At 55.1% G+C, this 19,767-nt stretch overlaps 1 protein-coding gene across 1 annotated transcript; it reads right to left on the bottom strand.

Annotated features, from left to right (window-relative positions):
* Window positions 1–12,072: 12,072 nt before the first annotated feature.
* PTGER2 (prostaglandin E receptor 2) lies at window positions 12,073–18,957 on the bottom strand. The gene is made up of 2 exons (XM_071426099.1): window positions 18,104–18,957; window positions 12,073–14,034 (listed from the first exon to the last, which is right to left on the bottom strand). Exons 1-2 carry the CDS (start codon window positions 18,935–18,937, stop codon window positions 13,765–13,767), a joined length of 1,104 nt encoding a protein of 367 aa, XP_071282200.1. The 5' UTR covers window positions 18,938–18,957; the 3' UTR covers window positions 12,073–13,764.
* Between the last annotated feature and the right edge of the window lie 810 nt (window positions 18,958–19,767).

Below are 19,767 nucleotides of genomic sequence, written 5' to 3'. Positions count from 1 at the left end.
CTCAGTGACCCAGGGATGCCACCCCACAGCAGGGAGGGCTCTGGGTGCTGGGGCACTGCCAGGTGCCAGCATCGCTCCCTGCTGGGCAGCCTGGCCATGGAGGATGCAGGAGGGCAGGGACATTCCAGGGATGACACACAGGTCACCAAAATGCTGCCTGGGCTGAGTAAGAGACAAAGCTGGAATTTTCCCCAGCAGGGATTTCTCTCTTCCTTGCTCACAGCCAGCAGCTTGGCTTTAAGGAGTCTGCTCCAGCTGGGACAGGTCTCACATGTTTTATTTTATCTGACTTGACTTTACTGTGCAGTCTGATTCCCAGGGAAAGGCTTCCCAACACAGCCCAGCCTGGCTCCTGATGGCAGAGCTTCAACTATTCCTCATGTCCTGCCTTGTCAGAGGGGCCAGCTGGCTGCAATTCCCAGCTTTTCCCCCTGAGAGGGCACCCCCAGACCCCTTGTCCCCACAAGGTGTGTTCCCCACCCATGGCTGAATCCCTGGGTAGCCCCCAGGTGCCTTGGGGGTGGGGGTCCCTTCAGGAAGGGGCTGGGTTGGCTTTTGGGAATCACCAGCTGAGGTTGTTCTGGCTTCCCTTGTCCCTGGACTTGTTCCCTAAATCCCAGCTCATGTCTGCTGCTGGAGATGAGCTACAAAGACACTTTCAGTGTGAGCCAGCACGGCCAACCCTACACATTCCTGTCCCCAGGCAGCTCCCCAAGCAGAGCTCTGCCTTTAGGATGTGAGCTAAAGCCATTTAATCACAAGCCTCCTGTTGGCCATTTCCTTTGGACATCCTCAGCTTTCCATGATTTTTTATTGTCTCTTGAGCAACATTCCTCTGAGATCCTGGGGATGGCTGGGAGTTGAGTCACCAGATGCAAGGACTCTGTAACTCTGCTCTGCTCTCTCCCACTCCCTGCATCTTCCCTGATCCATCACAGTCCAAACTCCCCTGTGCTCCCACCCTCCTGTGCAGGAACATCCAGCGGTGCTGGGAACATCCTGCTGGGAACATCCTTGAGATCCAGGATATGGAGCCAGGCTGGGAGAGCTGGGGGTGCTCACCTGGAGAGGAGAAGGCTCCAGGGAGAGCTCTGAGCCCCTGGCAGGGCCTGAAGGGGCTCCAGGAGAGCTGGAGAGGGACTGGGGACAAGGGATGGAGGGACAGGAGCCAGGGAATGGCTCCCAGTGCCAGAGGGCAGGGATGGATGGGAGATTGGGAATTGGGAATTCCTGATGTGAGGGTGGGCAGGCCCTGGCACAGGGAGCCCAGAGCAGCTGTGGCTGCCCCTGGAAGTGCCCAAGGCCAGGCTGGACAGGGCTTGGAGCACCTGGGACAGTGGGAGGTGTCCCTGCCATGGCAGGGGTGGGAATGGGATGGGATTTAAGGTCCCCTCCAACCCAAACTATTCCATGATTCTGTGACAGGAGAAAGCTTTTAGCTTTTCTCAGACCGTTTTCTTGCCCAGATGGACAAAGGTGACTTTTTGTCCCTCCCAGCCCTCATTCCCAGCTGGCAGTGCTGACATTGGTCACTTTATTCTCTGCAGAGCTCAGCTCTTGCTCATCCCTCCTTGCTCTGCTGGCCATTGCCCTCTCAGCCTGGCCTCTGCCTGCCCTGTCCTGCTCTGATACCCCCAGTGAGGCTCTGTGGGATTTTCCAGACCGCAGCAGCTGTTGGTCTGTCCCACAAACTGGATTTTCAGCCTTGTCCCCTTCCACCCTGGCTGTTGTCCCTGGAATGTGGCTCCCTGTGGGAGACACCCAGCTCCCCTCAGCTCTGCCATCCCCTACAGAGGGACAGTGACCTCAGAGCAGGACAAGGACACTCCCAAAGGGGTTTGGGCCCTCTGTGAGGATGAGAACTCCACAATGAATCCCTACAAGGACAGGGATCACCCACAGGAGAACAGGGACCCTCCTGTTAATGTTTAGGGCCCTGATGCCAAGACAAGGATCCCACAATGACTCCCTAAGGTCTCCCTTGCAAGGATGGGGACCCCAAAAGTGTCCAATGTTAGTTATGGCCCTGTGGACTGCCAGCAGCCTTCCAGTCTCAGAAAGGAATCAAAGAATCCAAGCAGGGGTGAAAGGGCAATTAAGTAGGATTTTAAAAATGCTCTGGGCACTGCTGTGTGAAGGAAAGTCTGAGAGAAAACATGCCCTCAAAAAGAAATCCTCCCTGGCTTAGCACTTCCTTCTAAAAACACACAATGACTTCAGAAAAATGTCAGAAAACACATTTTGTCTCCCCAGAGGGAGAGAGGAAAAATAGAGAAAAGCAGCAATGTGATGTTGTTTGGTGACTGGACCTCAACCCCTGTCCTGGCAGGGGTGGGGAATTTGCTCCAAGGCCTTTGGGTGGGCAGGCTGGAGGTGTGGGGGCACTGGCAGCAGATTTCCCTGGGAGCACCTCTGCAATGCCCAGGCAGAGCTGAGCCCCCTCAAAAACTCCTCCAGTGCTCAATACTTGCTCCCAAACAGAAGGGATGTGCCACCCCTGGGCCCTGCAGCCCCTTCTCAAAGGAGATTATTGATTATAAACCTTGGAAATCCTGACTGATTCCAACAACATTCATCCCAGCCATGAATAATTTGGGGAATAGCTCTTGTGGAGCTCTCAGAAGTGTTTGGCAGCACTGGCTGCTTGAAGCTGAGCCCAGTTTGTCCCTGCTGCAGCTGGAAATGGCACCATGGCAGGAAAATGCTGTGCCCAGGGAGGCAGAACTGGCCTGGATTGAGCAGAAACTCCAAAAAAAAGGAGGAAAGTGCTGAGCAAACACTTGGGGAAGGACCTCTCTGAGGGGGAAAGAGCTGCTTGAAGCAGAGGATGTCCTGCCCTGGATGTGCTGGTGTTTGGTTTGATCCCTGAACCCTCTCAGGCCCATCAGATTTCTGAGTTCTGCTGTCCTGGGATGCTCCCAAAGCCCTCAGCAGCACCAAGGCTCCAGTTCCAGAGCATCCTGCAGGGAATGCTGAGGTTTCCAGGGCTGATTGGCTGCTAAAATTGGGGAATGCAAAAGGTAATGAATGGAGGGGTGATGGCAAAATGCCACACACTGAGAAACCAGCCAGGCACAGCAGTTCCAGCAGCCAGACACACCAGGACAGAGCCTGGAAGCTTTTCCCTTGTCCTCTTTGCCCTTTGCCCTTTCCCCTTTGGTCTTCCCCTCTCCCATTCCCTTCCCCTTTTCCTTGTCCCCTGTCCCTTGCCCCCTCTTCCTTTCTCTTTTCTCTTGCCCCCATTCCCTTTTATCTTCCATCCCCCTGATCTCCTTCCCCTTTTCTTTGTTCCCTGTCCCTTGTTCCCTTTCCACCTTCTCTTGCCCCCTTTCCCCTTACCCATTTCTCTTCCCCTTTTCCTTCCCCCCCTTTCTCTTTGCCTTTCCCTTGTCCCTGTCCCCTTTTCCTTCCCCATTTCTCTTCCCCTTCTCTTGTCCGTCCACTTTTCCTTCCCCATTTCTCTTTCCCCTGTCCCTGTCTCCTTTTCCTTCCCCATTTCTCTTCCCTTTCCCCCATCCCCTTCTCCTTTCCCTTGTTCCCTGTCCCTTATTCCCCTTCCCTTTCCTCCTGCCCCCTTGTCCCTGTCCCCTGTCCCCTTTTCCTTCCCAATTTCTCTTTCCCTTTCCCTCATTCCTGTCCCCTTTTCCTTCCCCATTTCTCTTTCCCTTTCCCTCATTCCCGTCCCCTTTTCCTTCCCAATTTCTCTTTCCCTTTCCCTCATTCCTGTCCCCTTTTCCTTCCCCATTTCTCTTTCCCTTTCCCTCATTCCTGTCCCCTTTTCCTTCCCCATTTCTCTTTGCCTTTCCCTTGTCCCTGTCCCCTTTTCCTTTCCCTTTTCTCTTCCCTTTCCCCCATCCCCTTCCCCTTTCCCTTGTTCCCTGTCCCTTATCCCCTTCCCTTTTCTCCTGCCCCCTTTCCTCTGTCCCCATCCCTATTTGAAGAGCTGCAAACAGGGAGGTTTGCAGAGGCTCCTCATCCTCCTCAGGGCCAGGAGGGATTCCAGGAACAGCCCCAGGGGCCCCCAGATGCCCGGGATGAGGATGAGGATGACCCTGGAGGAAGCAGGAACACTCCACAGCTTTCCAAAACCAGTGCCTGATGTGATCATTCCAAGGTGATGAGCAGCTTCCTCCAGCAGCCCAGGGAGCTTTGGCAGAGCCCCTCAGCAGGGCAGGGGCTGCTCCTGCCTTCCCCAGGCTCTGATCTGCTGGGAAGGCTCATCCTGACGGATCTGTGGCTCAATCCAGCCTCTGCAGGGCCCTCAGAGAGACCTCCCATCTCAATTAGCTCAATTCCCAGCCCCAGTTGCATGGAAAAGGTCTGGAGCAGAGGAAGCAGCAGCTGCTCATGACAAATAAATGTTGTGTCATGTACACATCCCCTCCCATGACAAACCCCATTGCTGTGCAGGGCCAGAGCTCTCTGGTAGCACGAATGTCCAGGGGTAAACAGGCTCCAAACCACTCTGGAACAGCTTCTTGTAAACAGAGACTTTTCTTTTTAACTCTGTTCAAAACTCTGTCTGCTTTGATGTTTCACATCTGGGCTGGCCCTGACCATTTCCTCCTGCCCCCACAAGAGCAGATTGGTAAATCCTTGTCCCTGCTGTGGTGTTTGGGATAGGAGGCTCCCAATAAAAGGCACCCATGGTGGATTTATCCATCCCAGTTCTGCCAACCACTGCTGTGCTGCTTGTCCAGCACCTTCCAGGTTCAGAGGGAGGAGGGTGGTGCTGGAATGGGTTTGGGGAGGGTGATGTGCTCAAGGAGCTCTGGGGGCTTCTCCCAACCCCATTTCCAGCACCACAGAGGGGAAACTGAGGCAGAGCAACCATAGAATCCCAGAATGGTTTGGGGTGGAAGGAATCTTAAAGCTCATCCCATTCCACCCCCTGCCATGGGCAGAGACCCTTTCCACTATCCCAGGGTGCTCCAAGCCCTGTCCAGCCTGGCCTGGAACACTTCCAGGGATGGGACGTGCCAGACCTGAGGGCTGGAATTTTGCCTATGGCAGGAGCTCACTCACAACCCAGCTGCTGAGAAAAGCAAGATTTCCAGGTGGTTTTTCACAGAGTTTTTAATTCAGCCACAAAATGGCACCTTCTGCATCTGGGGCAGCCCAGTGGGAACCACAATGAAACCACAGCCCCAGCACTGGCACATAAAATCCTGCAAGGATTTATGGCCTGACTTGCTTGGTAACCCCAGGACCTTTGCTCTCCTCCTCACATGAGCTCAGCTCACAAGGCTGCTGATGGGGTCCTGCTTTATCCTAATAAGTGTGGGGTTTTTTTGGGAGAGTTCACAGGTCCATCCCACAGGGCAGGATGGTGAGAGATCCACCCTGCTCCACGATGCCTCGAAGCTTTTATGGCCCCTATAAAATCCAGATGCTCCATGTGAGTTTGACACTGTTTAGTCTCTTGCTTTGGGAGATTTAGGTCACTTTGGGAGCAGCAGATGGGCAGCATTTCCCTGCGGATTTGATGGACTTGGATGTTTGCACATTGCAGGGAAAGCCAGTTAAAATAAAAGCAGCCTGGCATGGGAAAGCCTGGCGATACCCAGGAGTGTCCCCAGCACATTCCCCGCCTCAGGCTGCCAAACAGGGACACGAGGTGCCCCTTCCAGAGCTCGGGAAAAGCCCGAGGGCACGGGGGAAGTGTGATCCCGCCCTCCCTGCCGGCTGCAAGGGGAACGAGGACATAAATTCCCTGACACCTCATCGGGATGCTCCTAAGGGACAGGACTTTCTCCGGGGGCGGGTGCACAGGCCAGCGGTGCCTGGAGAGCCGCTCCCTCCCCGAGGGAGGGCTGGAGTTTTAACTCCACGTTCCACTCAGGCTTGGAAAACTTTCCCTTCTTTCTGTTTTCAGTAGCTTGTGGATCATGTGGGAGCTCTGGCTGGGCTTTTCCCTGTCCCTCTGGTTGGGTTTCTGGTTGGATGTCCCCAGGCTGGGGATGGGGGGCTCTGGGGGGCTCTGGGGGGCTCTGATCCATCCAGGCCTTTGCCTGGGTGTGTGTTTGGGATCAAGGGTGGAGCAGGGAATAGCAGGGATGCAAGAGTACAGGGATATAGGGATTCAGGAATTCAGGGATTCAGGGATACAGGGGTACAGGGGTACAGAGATGCAGGGATTCAGGGATACAGAGGTACAGGGATGCAGGGATTTAGAGATTTAGGGATACAGGGATTTGGGGATACAGGGATTCAGGGATACAGGGATTCAGACACTCGGGGATACAGGGATTCAGGAATTTAGGGGTACAGGGATACAGGGATTTAGAGATTCAGGGATTCAGGGATACAGGGATACAGGGGTACAGGGATTCAGGGATATAGAGATACAGGGATTCAGGGATCCAGGAATTCAGGGATTCAGGGGTACAGAAATTCAGGAATTCAGGGATTCTAGAATTCAGGAATTCAAGGATACAGGGATACAGGGGTTCAGGGATACAGAGGTACAGGGATGCAGGGATATAGAGATTTTGGGACACAGGGATTTGGGGATACAGGGATTCAGAAATTCAGGGATATAGGGATACAGGGATTCAGGGATTTAGGGGTACAGAGGTACAGGGATACAGGGATTCAGAAATTCAGGGGTACAGGGATACAGGGATACAGAAATTCAGGAACTCAGGGATACAGGGACACAGGGGTACAGGGATTCAGGGATATAGAGATACAGGGATTCATGGGTACAGGGATACAGGTATTAATAGATAGAGGGATTCAGGGATCCAGGAATTCAGGGATTCAGGGGTACAGAAATTCAGAAATTCAGGAATTCAGGGATTCTAGAATTCAGGAATTCAAGGATACAGGGTTTCAGGGATACAGGGGTACAGGGGTACAGGGATACAGAAGTTCAGGGATACAGAGATACAGGGGTACAGGGATTCAGGGATTCAGAAATTTGGGAATTCAGTGATACAGGAATTCAGGGGTACAGGGATTCAGGGGTACAGGGATTCAGGGACACAGGATCCAGCCCCATCCCAAGATGCTCCAGCTCACCCTCCCAGCACACCCAGCTCCCTCTGTGAGGAAAAATGAGCAGCAGGAGGGCTGCAGCTCCATGGAATTGTGGAATATTTAGGTTGGAAGAGACCTTAAAGCCCATCTTGTTCCAAGTCCTGCCATGGGCAGGGACACCTTGCACTGAACCAGGATGTTCACGCTGTTGTTTTCGTGGCAGAGGAAGAGAAAAACAGAATTACATGAGAAAATGTCTGGGCACAGCCCTTCTGAGTGAGGAGGTCACACCCACAGCTAAAATAAATCTGGTAGGCTTGAGAACTGGACAGTTTATGGTAATCTGGGGAAAAGCCACGTGAGACCTTCACCCCCTTGCAATGCTGAACCCAAAAGCCAGAATGAAAATTGTTGTTATTACTCATATATTGTAAAAAAGCTTTAAAATGCAAGGCTCTGCTGGGAGAGCTGGGAGTGTTCACATGGAGAAGGCACCAGGGAGTCTTTAGAGCCCTGGCAGGGCCTGAAGGGGCTCCAGGAGAGCTGGAGAGGGACTGGGGCCAAGGGATGGAGGGACAGGAGCCAGGGAATGGCTCCCAGTGCCAGAGGGCAGGGATGGGTGGGAGATTGGGAATTCCTGGCTGGGAGGGTGGTGGGGCTGATGCAGGGATCCCAGCCCATGGATTCCACTGCAGGATTCCCAAGTGAAGCTGATGTGGCACAAGGAATTTATGCCCCCACAAAAGTTTGTTCTGGATCTCTCAGGTGTATTTGGTTTTACTTTAGGTAATTCTGCCCAGCCCTGCTGCTTCCAAGGTCTCATGACCCCTCACAATGACAGGGAAAAGCCACAAATTCCTCATTTTGGGTCTCAGTGTTGGGCACCAGGCTCTGATTTTAAGCCTATGAAGTTTGGAATGCCGCAAAAAATCCCTGGAAAAGGCTGATCCCTCTTTCAGAACAGGATCATTCTGATGTGGGGTGACCTGAAGGACTCAGAGGAAAGGTTTCACATGAATATGTGGGGATGCAGAGGTGCAAAACCAGCTGTAAAAGCAGAAGGCAGCTGTGGCAAAGCCAAATGTGACATTTTCCTGTGGCATGGGATGCCCTGGAAGCACTGCAGAGCCAGATGGGAAGCCCAGCCATGCCATGTCCCCATAAGTCACTTCCTTGGCTAATTAATTTAATCCAATTTAACATGGATCACACCCTCTGGAGCCCAGCGAGGGTTCCTGTGCCTGGAAAGGCAGCTCTGCTTTGCCTCCAGCATCCCAAAGGTCTGGAGCAGAAATTCCAGAAGTGCTGTGCAGGAATGCTGGGCTTGGACACACCACTGCACCCATCCCATGGATCCCATCCCATCCCATGGATCCCATCCCATCCCATCCTATCCCGTCCCATTTCATGGATCCCATCCCACTGATCCCATCCCATCCCATCCTATCCCGTCCCATTTCATGGATCCCATCCCACTGATCCCATCCCATCCCATCCTATCCCATCTCCATCCCATCCTATCCCATCCCATCCCATCCCATCCCATTTCATGGATCCCATCCCATCTCCATCCCATCCTATCCCATGGATCTCATCTCCATCCTATCCCATCTCCATCCCATCCTATCCCATCCTATCCCATCCTATCCCATCCCATTTCATGGATCCCATCCCATCCCATCCCATCTCCATCCCATCCTATCCCATGGATCCCATCTCCATCCCATCCCATCCCATCCCATCCCATCCCATCTCATCCCATCCCATCCCATCTCATCCCATCCCATCTCATCCCATCCCATCCCATCTCATCCCATCCCATCCCATCCCATCCCATCCCATCCCATCCCATCCCATCCCATGGATCCCATCTCCATCCCATCCCATCTCCATCCTATCCCATCCCATCCCATTCCATGGATCCCATCCCATTGATCCTATCCCATTTTATGGATCCCGTCCCATGGATCCCATCCCATCTCATCCCAATCCCAATCCCATCCCATGGATCCCATCCCATGGATCCCATCCCATCCCCACCTTTGTAGGGTGTTCCCAAATGTTCCCCACATTCCCTGATCCTCCTGAATGGGATTGAGGGGCTTTTGTGGCCCCCATAAACCACAGCCAAAACAGCCCCAAAATGAGCATTTCCCCCCAGCTGAAAGCACAGGAATGTGGGGGAGATGTTCCAAACAAGCCAGGAAAGGAGGGAGCAGGAGGGAAGTGCTTTTCCTTTCTTCTCTACTCTCCCAAAATGCCTTTTTCCCAAAACCATTGTGTGGCATCATCATCACTTGGGAATGGAGAGGGATTGTTTCCAAGGGGCTGAAGTGCCAGAATAAAGGAGCTTTCCACTGCCAGAGGACGGATGGGACATTGGTGTCCTGGATTGCCAAGCAAATTGTTTTCTATTTGCCATCTGTGTGGCAGTTGTCCTCTGTTCATTGGGCAGTTTTTCCTTATCTCTTCCACAACTGGGGAGACACCTGCTGATAACAGCCATGGAATGTCCCTGCATGGCTGATAAGAACTACAGCATCCCATTGGGAGATGTGAGCCCAGAGGGAGGAGCCAAGCATTCCTGCCTGGATATAATCTGGAGATTCTGGAACACCAGCACGGCTTCTGCACTGGATTGCCCAGAGGAGCAGCAGCTGCCTCTCCTTCCCCTGGATCTGCAGAGGAAGCCTCCACCCTTCTCCAGGATCCCTGCTCCAGCAGAGCCACCCCTGGCACTGCAGGAGGGCTGAGCCACAATTCCAATGGGGCTGTGCCAGCACCCTGACCCACAGGGTGTCAGGCTGGGCTCTGACTCTGGCACTGTTGGTTTGGTTCACTGCATTGTTTATTTCATCCTTTTATTTTCTTCCCTAATAAAGAACTGTTATTTCCTGCTCCCATATTTTTGCCTGAGAGCCCCTTAATTTCAAATTTATAGCAATTCAGAGGGAGGGGGTTCACATTTTCCATTTCAGGGTTGGCTCCTGCCTTTCTTAGCAGGCACCTGGCTTCCCAAACCAAGACTATTGGGAAGGAAATCTTCCTTCCTTCCTTCCCAGGGTGGGCAGGCCCTGGCACAGGGTGCTCAGAGCAGCTGTGGCTGCCCCTGGATCCCTGGAAGTGCCCAAGGCCAGGCTGGAGAGGGCTTGGAGGCACCCAGGACAGTGGAAGGTGTGGATAGGGGGTGGAACTGGATGGGATTTAAGGTCCCTTCCCACCCAACCCATCCCATGATTCTATGGCAGATTTTGGACAAGATCCCCGCTCCCTGCACCCCACAGGCACTGGGGAAAGTCTCACCATTTTTAGGAAGCCTGAGGGGCAGCTGATGCTCTCTGTTGTCTCCAAGGAATGGCTTCTCCCTCCCCTGCTGTCCAGCAGCAGATTCCCAGATGGAAATGCAGGGTTAAAGACCTGCCTGGAGCTTCCCTGTGCCAGCAGGTTTCCGGTGTGGGAATAAAAAAGTCATTAAGGGCCAGCACAGACAATGAAATGAAACTTTGTCATCGTGGATTTGAGCAGACGCTGAGGGAGCTGATGAGAGGCAAATTAATTTGCTTTTTCCGAAGGCTCCTGCGTGACGTTAATAAAAGCAGCATTTTGTGCAGGCTCATGGCTCAGGATGCAGAGAGTCACAGTCCTCCCTGGCCTTCCAGAGCTCTGCTGAAGGCTCTTTTCTCCTTTGGAAGCAGAAAAAGGAGGAGTTTTTGGATTCCAGAGCTTGGGTGTAATCCCTGGCCAGCAGCTCAGGATGTGTCCTGGCAAAGGGACTCAGGTTTAAGAGGTTCCTCTCCTTGCAATTTCCCTTTTATTCTGGCATTGAATTTGATCCAAATCATTTCCCTGAGCCTGCTTGCCAGGATTGCTGCCCTGATGGTTGGGAGAGTGCCTCTCCTGCAGCAAAAAGCCAATCCCAGGGGATGGATGCTGGGAGGCTCTCTCCCAGCCCTGAATTTCCTGATGAGGAGCCACAAACCTCCCAAAAAAACCAGCAGCTGCTAATTAGTGGTCAGCAGAGGAGCTGGGGGCTGGCAGGAGTGAATCCTTGGGTTCTGGGAGAATCCTGCTTTTGGGCTGTGCCATGGCTCCTGCTGGGCTCTCCTCCCACCCTGTCACATTCCTGCAGGGTGCAACCTCCTGGCCATTTCCAACATTTTTCCCATTTTTATTTTTTTTTTAATATTTTTCCTTCTATCTTTTGCACTCCAGGCAGCCATTCCCCTTGGCTTAGAGGAGAATTGGGCAACTGGTCCCGAAATTCCAGCATGAGCAACCAGGTCATGACCATCCAGATAAATAAAGCTCAAGGACCCAAGGCTCTTCCTTAAGATTTTTGGCTCCTTTTCCAGCTGAGCACACCCTGAGCCATGATGGGAGCCCCAAAACTGAGCCCAGAACGTGCTTTTCCTCCTGCTGAGGGAATCATTTGGGAAGGGACAACCGTGCCCTGCCAGTGCTGGGTGGGATGGTGCCAAATTTGGGGTCCCAAGGTTGGCACCAGGATTAAGGACATTCCATGGGCGTGGGGAGCACCCCAGCTTCACCCCCATGGGCAGCCACATCTGGGAAACCTATTCCCTAAAATTCCACACCCCCCTCCACAGCCCCCCAGCCACAAAAGTTTTGGTGCTGCCAAAAACTCATTTGAGCAAGAGCAGCCCCTGCCTGACATCTGCCCACAGACATTTGGGAGGCCAGGAGACTTCCTGTGGACATTGGCTGCCTGACAGAAGTGACCTCAATTCTGCCTTTTTTTAGGGTGGGTATTTTTGGGGGTGGTGTTTTGATAACAGGTGGGAGCTTTGCCTGCCTCTCCCTGCCTGTGGGATCGGCAGGTTTTAGGGAAGAGCTCAGAGATGGGGGGGGAAATTCTGTAGCTGCGTTAAAAAATTGCCATTCTACATCTGTAAAATACATTTTATTGCCACTTTTTAGGAAATTGGAGGCGCCCATTTCCCCCTGCCAGCCTCTCCTGCTGCCTCTCCCCCCATTCCCGTGGTTTCATCCCACATCCAACACATTTCCTCCAGGAGCCTGATCTACCCTGAGCAGCATCACAAGCACAAACCCACACATGATTCAGCAGACTCCTTTGAGAGACATTTATTATTTAAATAATAACTCTTTTTCTTTTTTTTACATCACCTCGACTCACAAACCACGGAAAAGCCCCAAATCTCGGCACTTTTGGGCTCCCTGAGCAGAGCTGCAGCTCCCAAATGAGACCCCACACTGGGAATTGCACAAATGCCCCTGGGTGTGTTGGATGCTGCTCAAATGGGAGCCACAATGAAATTCCTAATGGCAGTGGTGGCCTTGGGATGTGGAGTTGGATGCTCCTCATCCCAGTGGGAACCATCCTGGAGTCCCAAAGAGCAAGAGGAATCCCAGAAAACAAAATAGTGGTGTTGAAGGATGCTCCCCAACTTCAAAACCTGGATGGTTTTGCAGTTGGTTTTTCACTTTTATTGATTTTTTTTTTTAATAAATATTCATCCCAATCAAGGACAAACCCAAACCCCACCAGCAGCACCACCCTGGACGTGGGTGAAGCTCATGGCTGTGACCATTCCCTGCTCAGGCTCTTTATTCCCTTTGTTGGCTCTTTCAAAAATCGTGGGGCAGAGGGAATTTCCAAGTGGGTGCTGAGGAGAGGCTCTGCTCCATCACAGCACCAGGGAAGTTCCAAAATTTGGCTTTTTTAATACTTTGGTGCCCCTCAGGGACCCACCAGCGCCTAAAATCTCAGGGGTGTGGCACAGACAGACAGACAGACATGAGCACACAGACCTGGCCCTGAAAAAGTGCATTTCTTTAGGCAACCAGCCTAAAAAAACAGGAGGAATTTTTGAGGATACACTGCTTCCTTCCTCTCCTTCCCAATCCTTATGGATCTGGGGAAACAGATGGGTGTTTGCAGCCACCCAGCCCCATCTCCAGGAGCTGTGCATCCCAAAAACCCACGGAGACCTTGCTGGGAAGCACACCAGCAGTAACCTCTGCTTCCCAACACCACCCAGCCATGGGGTCACAACAAAAACCCCCCAAGCTTCATCCCCAGCCCTCCCCAGCAGGGCTGAGCCCTCCTCCAGCCCCAAGGGTGCCAGCAGCACCCAGGGGCTCACCAGCCCTTCCAACCCCAGGGGCTCACCAGCCCTTCCAACCTTCCCCTGCTGCACTTTTGTCCCAGTGAGAGGCCACAGTGACTTCCCAGGTGACACCTGAGCCACCCCCAGCTGGCCCAGGCTGCAGCAGCCACTGGATGAGCCCTAAGGCAGAGCTTCACAGAATCACAGAATTCACAGAATCACTGGGTTGGGAGAGACCTTCAGGATCATGGAGTCCAATCCAGCCCCAAGAGCTCAACTCAGCCCTGGCCCCCAGTGCCACATCCAGGCTTTGTTAAACACACCCAGGGATGGGGACTGCACCACCTCCCCGGGCAGAACATTCCAGAACTTTATCACCCTTGCTGTAAAGAACTTTTTCCTGATATCCAGCCTGTATTTCCCTTGGTGCAGCTCGAGGCTGTGTGCTCTGGTTGTGTCAGTGCTGCTGGAGAAAGAGCCCAGCCCCAGCTGAGCACAGGCCCCTTTCAGGAGCTGCAGAGAGTGATGAGGGCAGCTCTGAGTCTCCTTTTCTCCAGGCTGAGCACCCCCAGCTCCCTCAGTGGTTCCTCACAGGGTTTGTGTTCCAACCCCTCTCCAGCCTCATTGCCTCCTCCGGATGCTCTCCAGCATCTCAACATCCTTCCCAAACTGAGGGGCCCAGAACTGCCCATCAGGAGGCTCGATCCTCCTGGATCTGCTGCCCACAGAGGTGTGGCTGTGCTGGCAGCTTTGTCACAGCAGAGGACACGGCGTGGCTGTCTGGGGCCGTGGGGGTGACCTGGCAGCAGAGCACGGAGCGCATCAGGCGCAGCACGGGCGGGCGCAGGATGGCAAAGACCCAGGGATCCACGATGGAATTGATGGACAGGAAACGCAGGGCCAGCAGGTCCCACCTGTGGTCATCCTCTGCCTCGCTGAACTTGTTCACGTAGGCACGGATCTGTGAAATCAGGGCGGGGAAAGGAGGTTACAAAACAAATCTTGTTGTTCTGCTAGGCCGGGTTCAGCCAAGGCACATCCACAGAATTCACAGGATCACAGAGTTCACGGGATCACAGAATCATAGAATTCACAGGATCACAGAATTCACAGAATTGACAGAATTAACAGAATTTACAGAATTGACAGAATCACAGAATTCACAGGATCACGGAGTTCACGGGATCACAGAATCATAGAATTCACAGAATTCACAGAATCACAGAATGACAGAATCACAGAATGACAGAATTGACAGAATCACAGAAATCGCAGAATGACAGAATTCACGGAATTCACAGAATGACAGAATGACAGAATCACAGAATTCACAGAATGACAGAATTCATGGAATTCACAGAATGACAGAATTCACAGAACCACAGAATCCGCAGAATGACAGAATGACAGAATTCACAGAATCACAGAAATCACAGAATGACCAGGTTGGAAGAGACCTTCAAGGTCATCGAGTCCAACCCAGCCCCAACACCTCAACCCTGGCACCCAGTGCCACATCCAGGCTTTGTTAAACACACCCAGGGATGGGGACTGCACCACCTCCCTGGGCAGAACATTCCAGAACTTTGTCACTCTTTCTGTAAAAAACTTTTCCCTGATATCCAACCTGTATTTCCCTTGGCACAGCTTGAGCCTGTGTCCTCTGGTTGTGTCAGTGCTGCCTGGAGGAGGTGCATCCAACCTGGTCTGGAACCCTTCCAGCCTCAGCTTCTCTGGACAATCTGTATCAGGGCCTCACCACCCTCACAGTAAGGAAATTTTTCCTGATATCCCATCTAAACCTCCTCTCTGTCAGTTTGAATCCATTTCTCCCTGGTCCTGTCACTCCAAGCCTTTGTAAAGAGTCTCTCTCTATCTCCCCTACAGTTCCTTTCAAGTGCTGAAAGGTCATAATTAGGTGACCTCAAATCCTTCTCTTTTCCAGGGTGAGCAATCCTGATTCTCCCAGCAGAGCTGCTCCATCCCTTTAATCAACTTGGAGCCTCCTCTGGACTCACTCCAACAGTTCCAGGTCTTTCCTGTGCTGGAATGACCCCAGAGCTGGACACAGCACTGCAGTGGGGTCTCACAATCACCTCCCTCAACCAGGGAGAAATCACAGGGAGAAACAATCCCGAGTTTGGACTCCCAAGATCTTCCCCCCCCCAGGCAGCTCTTTTGGGGCGATTCGGGCTGTCACAGCAAATTTGCCAACTCTGTGGTGTGGGAATCTACAAAATCAGAGGTTTTGGGAAAGCTGCAAAAGGCAGGCTTCAGAGACAGCAGAACTGTGATTAGAGCTAAGCAGCAGCCATGAGATTGGTCAGCAGAAAAATTATTTAAAAAGTAGAAAAGCAAGGACAAATAGAACAATGGTCTGTGTATTAAAGCTTGTCTAGAATAACTCCCTAAGCTACAGAAAAGTTTATCTAGCCAGATATTAGGAAGTTTGAAGCTTAATAATGGAGTTCTGTGCATTGTGTTTTAAGGCTTACAAGCAGGTATTGTAATCAAAATAAGCAAGCATTGTTTGAACCAAAGGTACCTGTGTTTATAGTGGTTGGATGGAACTACTGTCAATGTGCTTTTGCTTTGTGTGATTGGTCAAAAAACTTATTTTATAAGTTGTAACATTCAGTTCTGGGATGTGAGCTGCTGGCATCTTCCCATTGTCATAACCATGTAACGAGACTGAAGCTGGAAAATCAAACAGCTCAAGGCACGTTCCCAGCAGTCCTGTCCTGTTTGTGATTTGTACACACACCCCTGGCCGGCGAGATGTGGGTTTAAATGAACTTTAAAGGCAAGCCAGCCCCGTGCTCTGCCCCGCTCCGAGGCACAGCTGGAGCCGAGCTGCTGGAGGAAGTGGCGTCTCTGGCGTCTCTCACCTTGAGGCCGCACGGCAGCCAGAGCCGTGGGACACGGATGGAGAGGGCGAGCGGCATGAGCGCTGCCGACCCCGCCGCTCCTTCCTGCGCTGCCGACTCATCCCAGCCCGCGGGGCTTCCTGGAAGGTGACTCAGCACTCCTTACTCACCCGGGTCACCCGCCACCCCCTCGCTCCGGGCTGGGCGCACGCAGGGATGGGGCTGGGCAGCATCCCTGGAGCATCCCTGCCCTGCCTGGCATCCGCCGGGTACCACCCCGGGATGGCACCGCGCCGCAGCATTTCCCAGCTCTGGCGGGTTTGGGGGAGGAATTCACGGCCTGAGGGGTTTGTGCGCCTGGGCTGCTCCTGGGAGGAGCTGTGGGCAGCCGAGGACAGGGGAGAAAGTGTCACCCCAAGGAGGCAGCTGGGTTTGAGCCGCTGCCAAGCGCGGCCCCGCATGGGAGCGGGGCGGTGGGAAAAGGGAAGCTGGCTCTGGATAAGGCCATATCTGCCACCACAGGGCCCATGGGAGCCCGGCCAGGGCTGCTTTCCCAGCCCCTCTGCCCCCAGCACGCTCACAGGGCCCTGCCCACGTGTCCCCACCGAGGGGTTCCGCTCCTGCTGACCACAGCAGCCAGCCCAGGGCTTTTTTGGGACACGGGAAGGGCTGTCCATCCTCTGGGGGTTCATGGTCAGGAGCTGGGGTCTCTCAGGGCGTTGAGGCTCCTGGGATGCTCACGAGCATCTGAACATTATTTCTTTGTTCTAAAACCCTGGCTCAGCTGTATCCTGTGGTTATTTCCTTTTCCCTTAGGAAAAGCAAGGGAGGATGAAGGGAAGGTAGAGTCTATTTAACACCAAGAGTATGAAATTAGCACTGGCTCTGCTCCCAGCCTTGCTGGGGTCACTTCTTCAGGGACCAAACAACCTCCTGCACTGGGGGGCTCACACACCCAGGCTCTGGATGCTCCTGGTGGAAAAGCACCTGGATGGCTGAAAAGTGGCCCTTGGGAGGGCAGAGCCCAGACAGAGGCAGGGCACTCGCTCTCTCCACTTCTTCACTTGGCTATTTTGATCCCAGATTTCTGCTGGAAGCCTCGTGCATGCATGGGGCACGGGATGTGGGGATGTCCCTTGGGATGACACGTGCTGTGGCTGCTGTGCCAGATCTCTGTTCCCAGAAATCTCCCAGCTCGGTGCCAGCGCCTCAGTGCTGCTGCAGAGGAGCAGAAACCTCTGTCTGACAGCAAGGTGGGCACAGCCTCCCACATCTCCAGCTCCATCCTCAGAAATCTGGGATAACTCATCCCACCCAGCAGGGACGTCCACTGCCTCCAGCCCAGGGCAGCTCCTTCATCCCCTCTCTAGAAGTGTAATTGGTTGTTTTGCCATTCCTCACACCTCCACCATGAGTGCCTGGATCCTGGGAATCTCAGTGATGATGTGTGGTCCAGGGGACCCTGCCTGAGCCACACGGCCTGGCCTTGGAGCCTCTGTGGGGTGGGAGGGCACCTCTGCTCCTGCCACATCATTCTCTTACCACACCATTCTCCTGTCAGACCATCCTCCTGTCACCCCATTCTCCTGCCACTCCATCCTCCTGTCACCTTCTGTCAGACCATCCTCCTGCCACTCCATCCTCCCACCACCCCATCCTCTGCCACCCCATTCTCCTGTCACCCCATTCCCCCACCACCCCATTCTCCTGTCACCCCATTCTCCTGCCACTCCATCCTCCTGTCAGACCATTCTCCTGACACCCCACCTTCCTGCCACCTCCATCCACTCCATCCTCCTGTCAGACCATTCTCCTGACACCCCATCCTCCTGCCACCTTCTGTCAGACCATCCTCCTGCCACTCCATCCTCCCACCACCCCATTCTCCCACCATCCCATTCTCCTGCCACCCCATTCTCCTGCCATTCCATGCTCCTGCTCCCTGTGATCCTGACACCCCATCCTCCTCCTGGCTCTGGGATCACAGGGAGTGATTCCCCCACTCCCCATTGATGTGCAAATTGCCAAGCTCATGGCTGAGCTGGGCTCTCCCAAGCTTCCACCCCAACCCTCGAGGTCCGGCCAGCAGAGCTGGGGGATGTTTTACAAAGGCCAGGACAGAAAAGCGAGTGCTGGGGCGAGGGGACAACCAGCGACACTCACCGTGAAGGGCAGGGAGCAGATGACGAAGGTGATGGTCATGATGGAGAGCAGCAGGAGGTGGTCGATCTCCTCGGCCATGGAGAACATTCGCCGCCCGCAGCCCGTGGCGCCGCGGGGCTGCTCGGGGGCGGCCACCCTGCGGCTCCTCTGCCCGCGGCGGTGCATGCGGGCCAGGTTCGCCATCACGCTCAGGTTGCACAGCAGCACGGCCACGATGAGGAAGAGGAGCAGCGTGGCGTAGAGCAGCGAGAAGGTGACGTTCAGCCCGTGGCTGCGGTGCGGCTCCAGGTGCATCTGGATGAAGCACCAGGTGCCGGGGCAGTACTGCACGTAGCGCCCGAAGCCCAGCAGCGGCAGCGAGCACAAGGCGGCCGAGAAGGTGTAGATGGCCGGCAGGGCCACCAGCCCCGTGCGGGGGCTCAGGAAGCGCTCGTAGAAGTAGGGTCGCCCCAGGGCCAGGCAGCGCTCCAGCGCCATGGTGAAGAGGATGAGCATGGTGGCGAGGCCGAAGAAGCTCATGGCGAAGCCGAAGTAGAGGCAGATGTGCCCTCCGCGGGCCAGGCTGGTCAGGGTGAGGTTTTGGTGGTAGGAAGCCAGCACCAAGGGGCTGACGGAGCAGGTGCCCAGCAGGTCGGTGACCACCAGCGCCAGCACCAGGACGTGGAACAGCGCGGGCGGGCGCTGCCGGGCCCCGCGGCGGCCGCGCAGCAGCAGCCCCAGCGCCAGCAGGTTGCCCAGGAGCCCGGCCGAGAACATGAGGGCGCTGACCAGCGGGCGAGCCCCGGCCGGCAGCGCTTCCCCGGCGCTCCCGTCCGCCCGGCCCGTCCCGTTCATCGCCGCCGCACGCCCGACTGCGCTGCCGCCCCCGGCACCGGCACCGGCGCCGCCCGCCCCGACGGCACCGCCCCGCCCGCCGCCCCCGGCACCGCCCCGGGCCCCCGGCACCGCCCCGGGCCCCCCCGGGCCAGCGCTCGCAGGGATGGACGGAGCGGAGGCGGGGAACGCGCACGGAGCGACCCTGGCCGGACCGAGAGTCCCGGTACCGGTGTGAGAGCCCCGGACACGGCCGGTCCCGCTACGGGTCCGACAGTCCCGGTACCGGTGTGGGGGTCCCACTCACGGTCAGTCCCGGTACTGGTCTGAGAGACCCGGACGCGATCAGTGACGGTGCGGGTCTGAGAGTCCGGTACTGGTCTGGGAGCTCCGGACACGGCCGGTCCCGGTACCGGTCTGAGAGCCTCGGATACAGCCAGTTCTGGTACGGGTCCGACAGTCCCAGTACGGGTCTGAGAGTCCCGGACACGGCCAGTCCCGGTACCGATCTGAGAGTCCCGGTACCGGTGTGAGAGCCCCGGACACGGCCGGTCCCGGTACCGATCTGAGAGTCCCGGTACCGGTGTGAGAGCCCCGGACACGGCCAGTCCCGGTGTGGTCCGAGAGCCCCAGTGCCGGGCTGGGAGCGCTGGGGCGGCCCCGGGATCGCTGGGACAGTCCCCGGTGAGACCCAGCCCCGACTCCGGCAGCCCAGCCCCGCTGCCCGAGCGGGAGCGTCGCTTACAATCGGCCCGGTGCCGGTCCAGGAGCCCCGGTGCCGGTCCTGGAGCCCCGGTGCCGGTCCAGGAGCCCCGGTGCCGGTCCAGGAGCCCGGTGCCGGTTGGAGAGCC

Source organism: Agelaius tricolor, unplaced genomic scaffold, assembly GCF_023055355.1.
Source record: "Agelaius tricolor isolate 1412-34295 unplaced genomic scaffold, bAgeTri1.0.p SCAF_5, whole genome shotgun sequence".
Taxonomy (NCBI): domain Eukaryota; kingdom Metazoa; phylum Chordata; class Aves; order Passeriformes; family Icteridae; genus Agelaius; species Agelaius tricolor.
Note: the sequence above shows the minus strand (reverse complement) of the source record. Positions and strands in the feature narration are given on the sequence as shown.

Bases quoted from the DNA above. Each gene is read 5' to 3' on its own strand.
- PTGER2 (XM_071426099.1), bottom strand. From the start codon at position 18,937: ATGAACGGGACGGGCCGGGCGGACGGGAGCGCCGGGGAAGCGCTGCCG. The intron at 14,035-18,103 runs GTGAGTGTCGCT...CTGATTTCACAG, and splicing joins TCTGCTCCCTGCCCTTCACG to ATCCGTGCCTACGTGAACAA.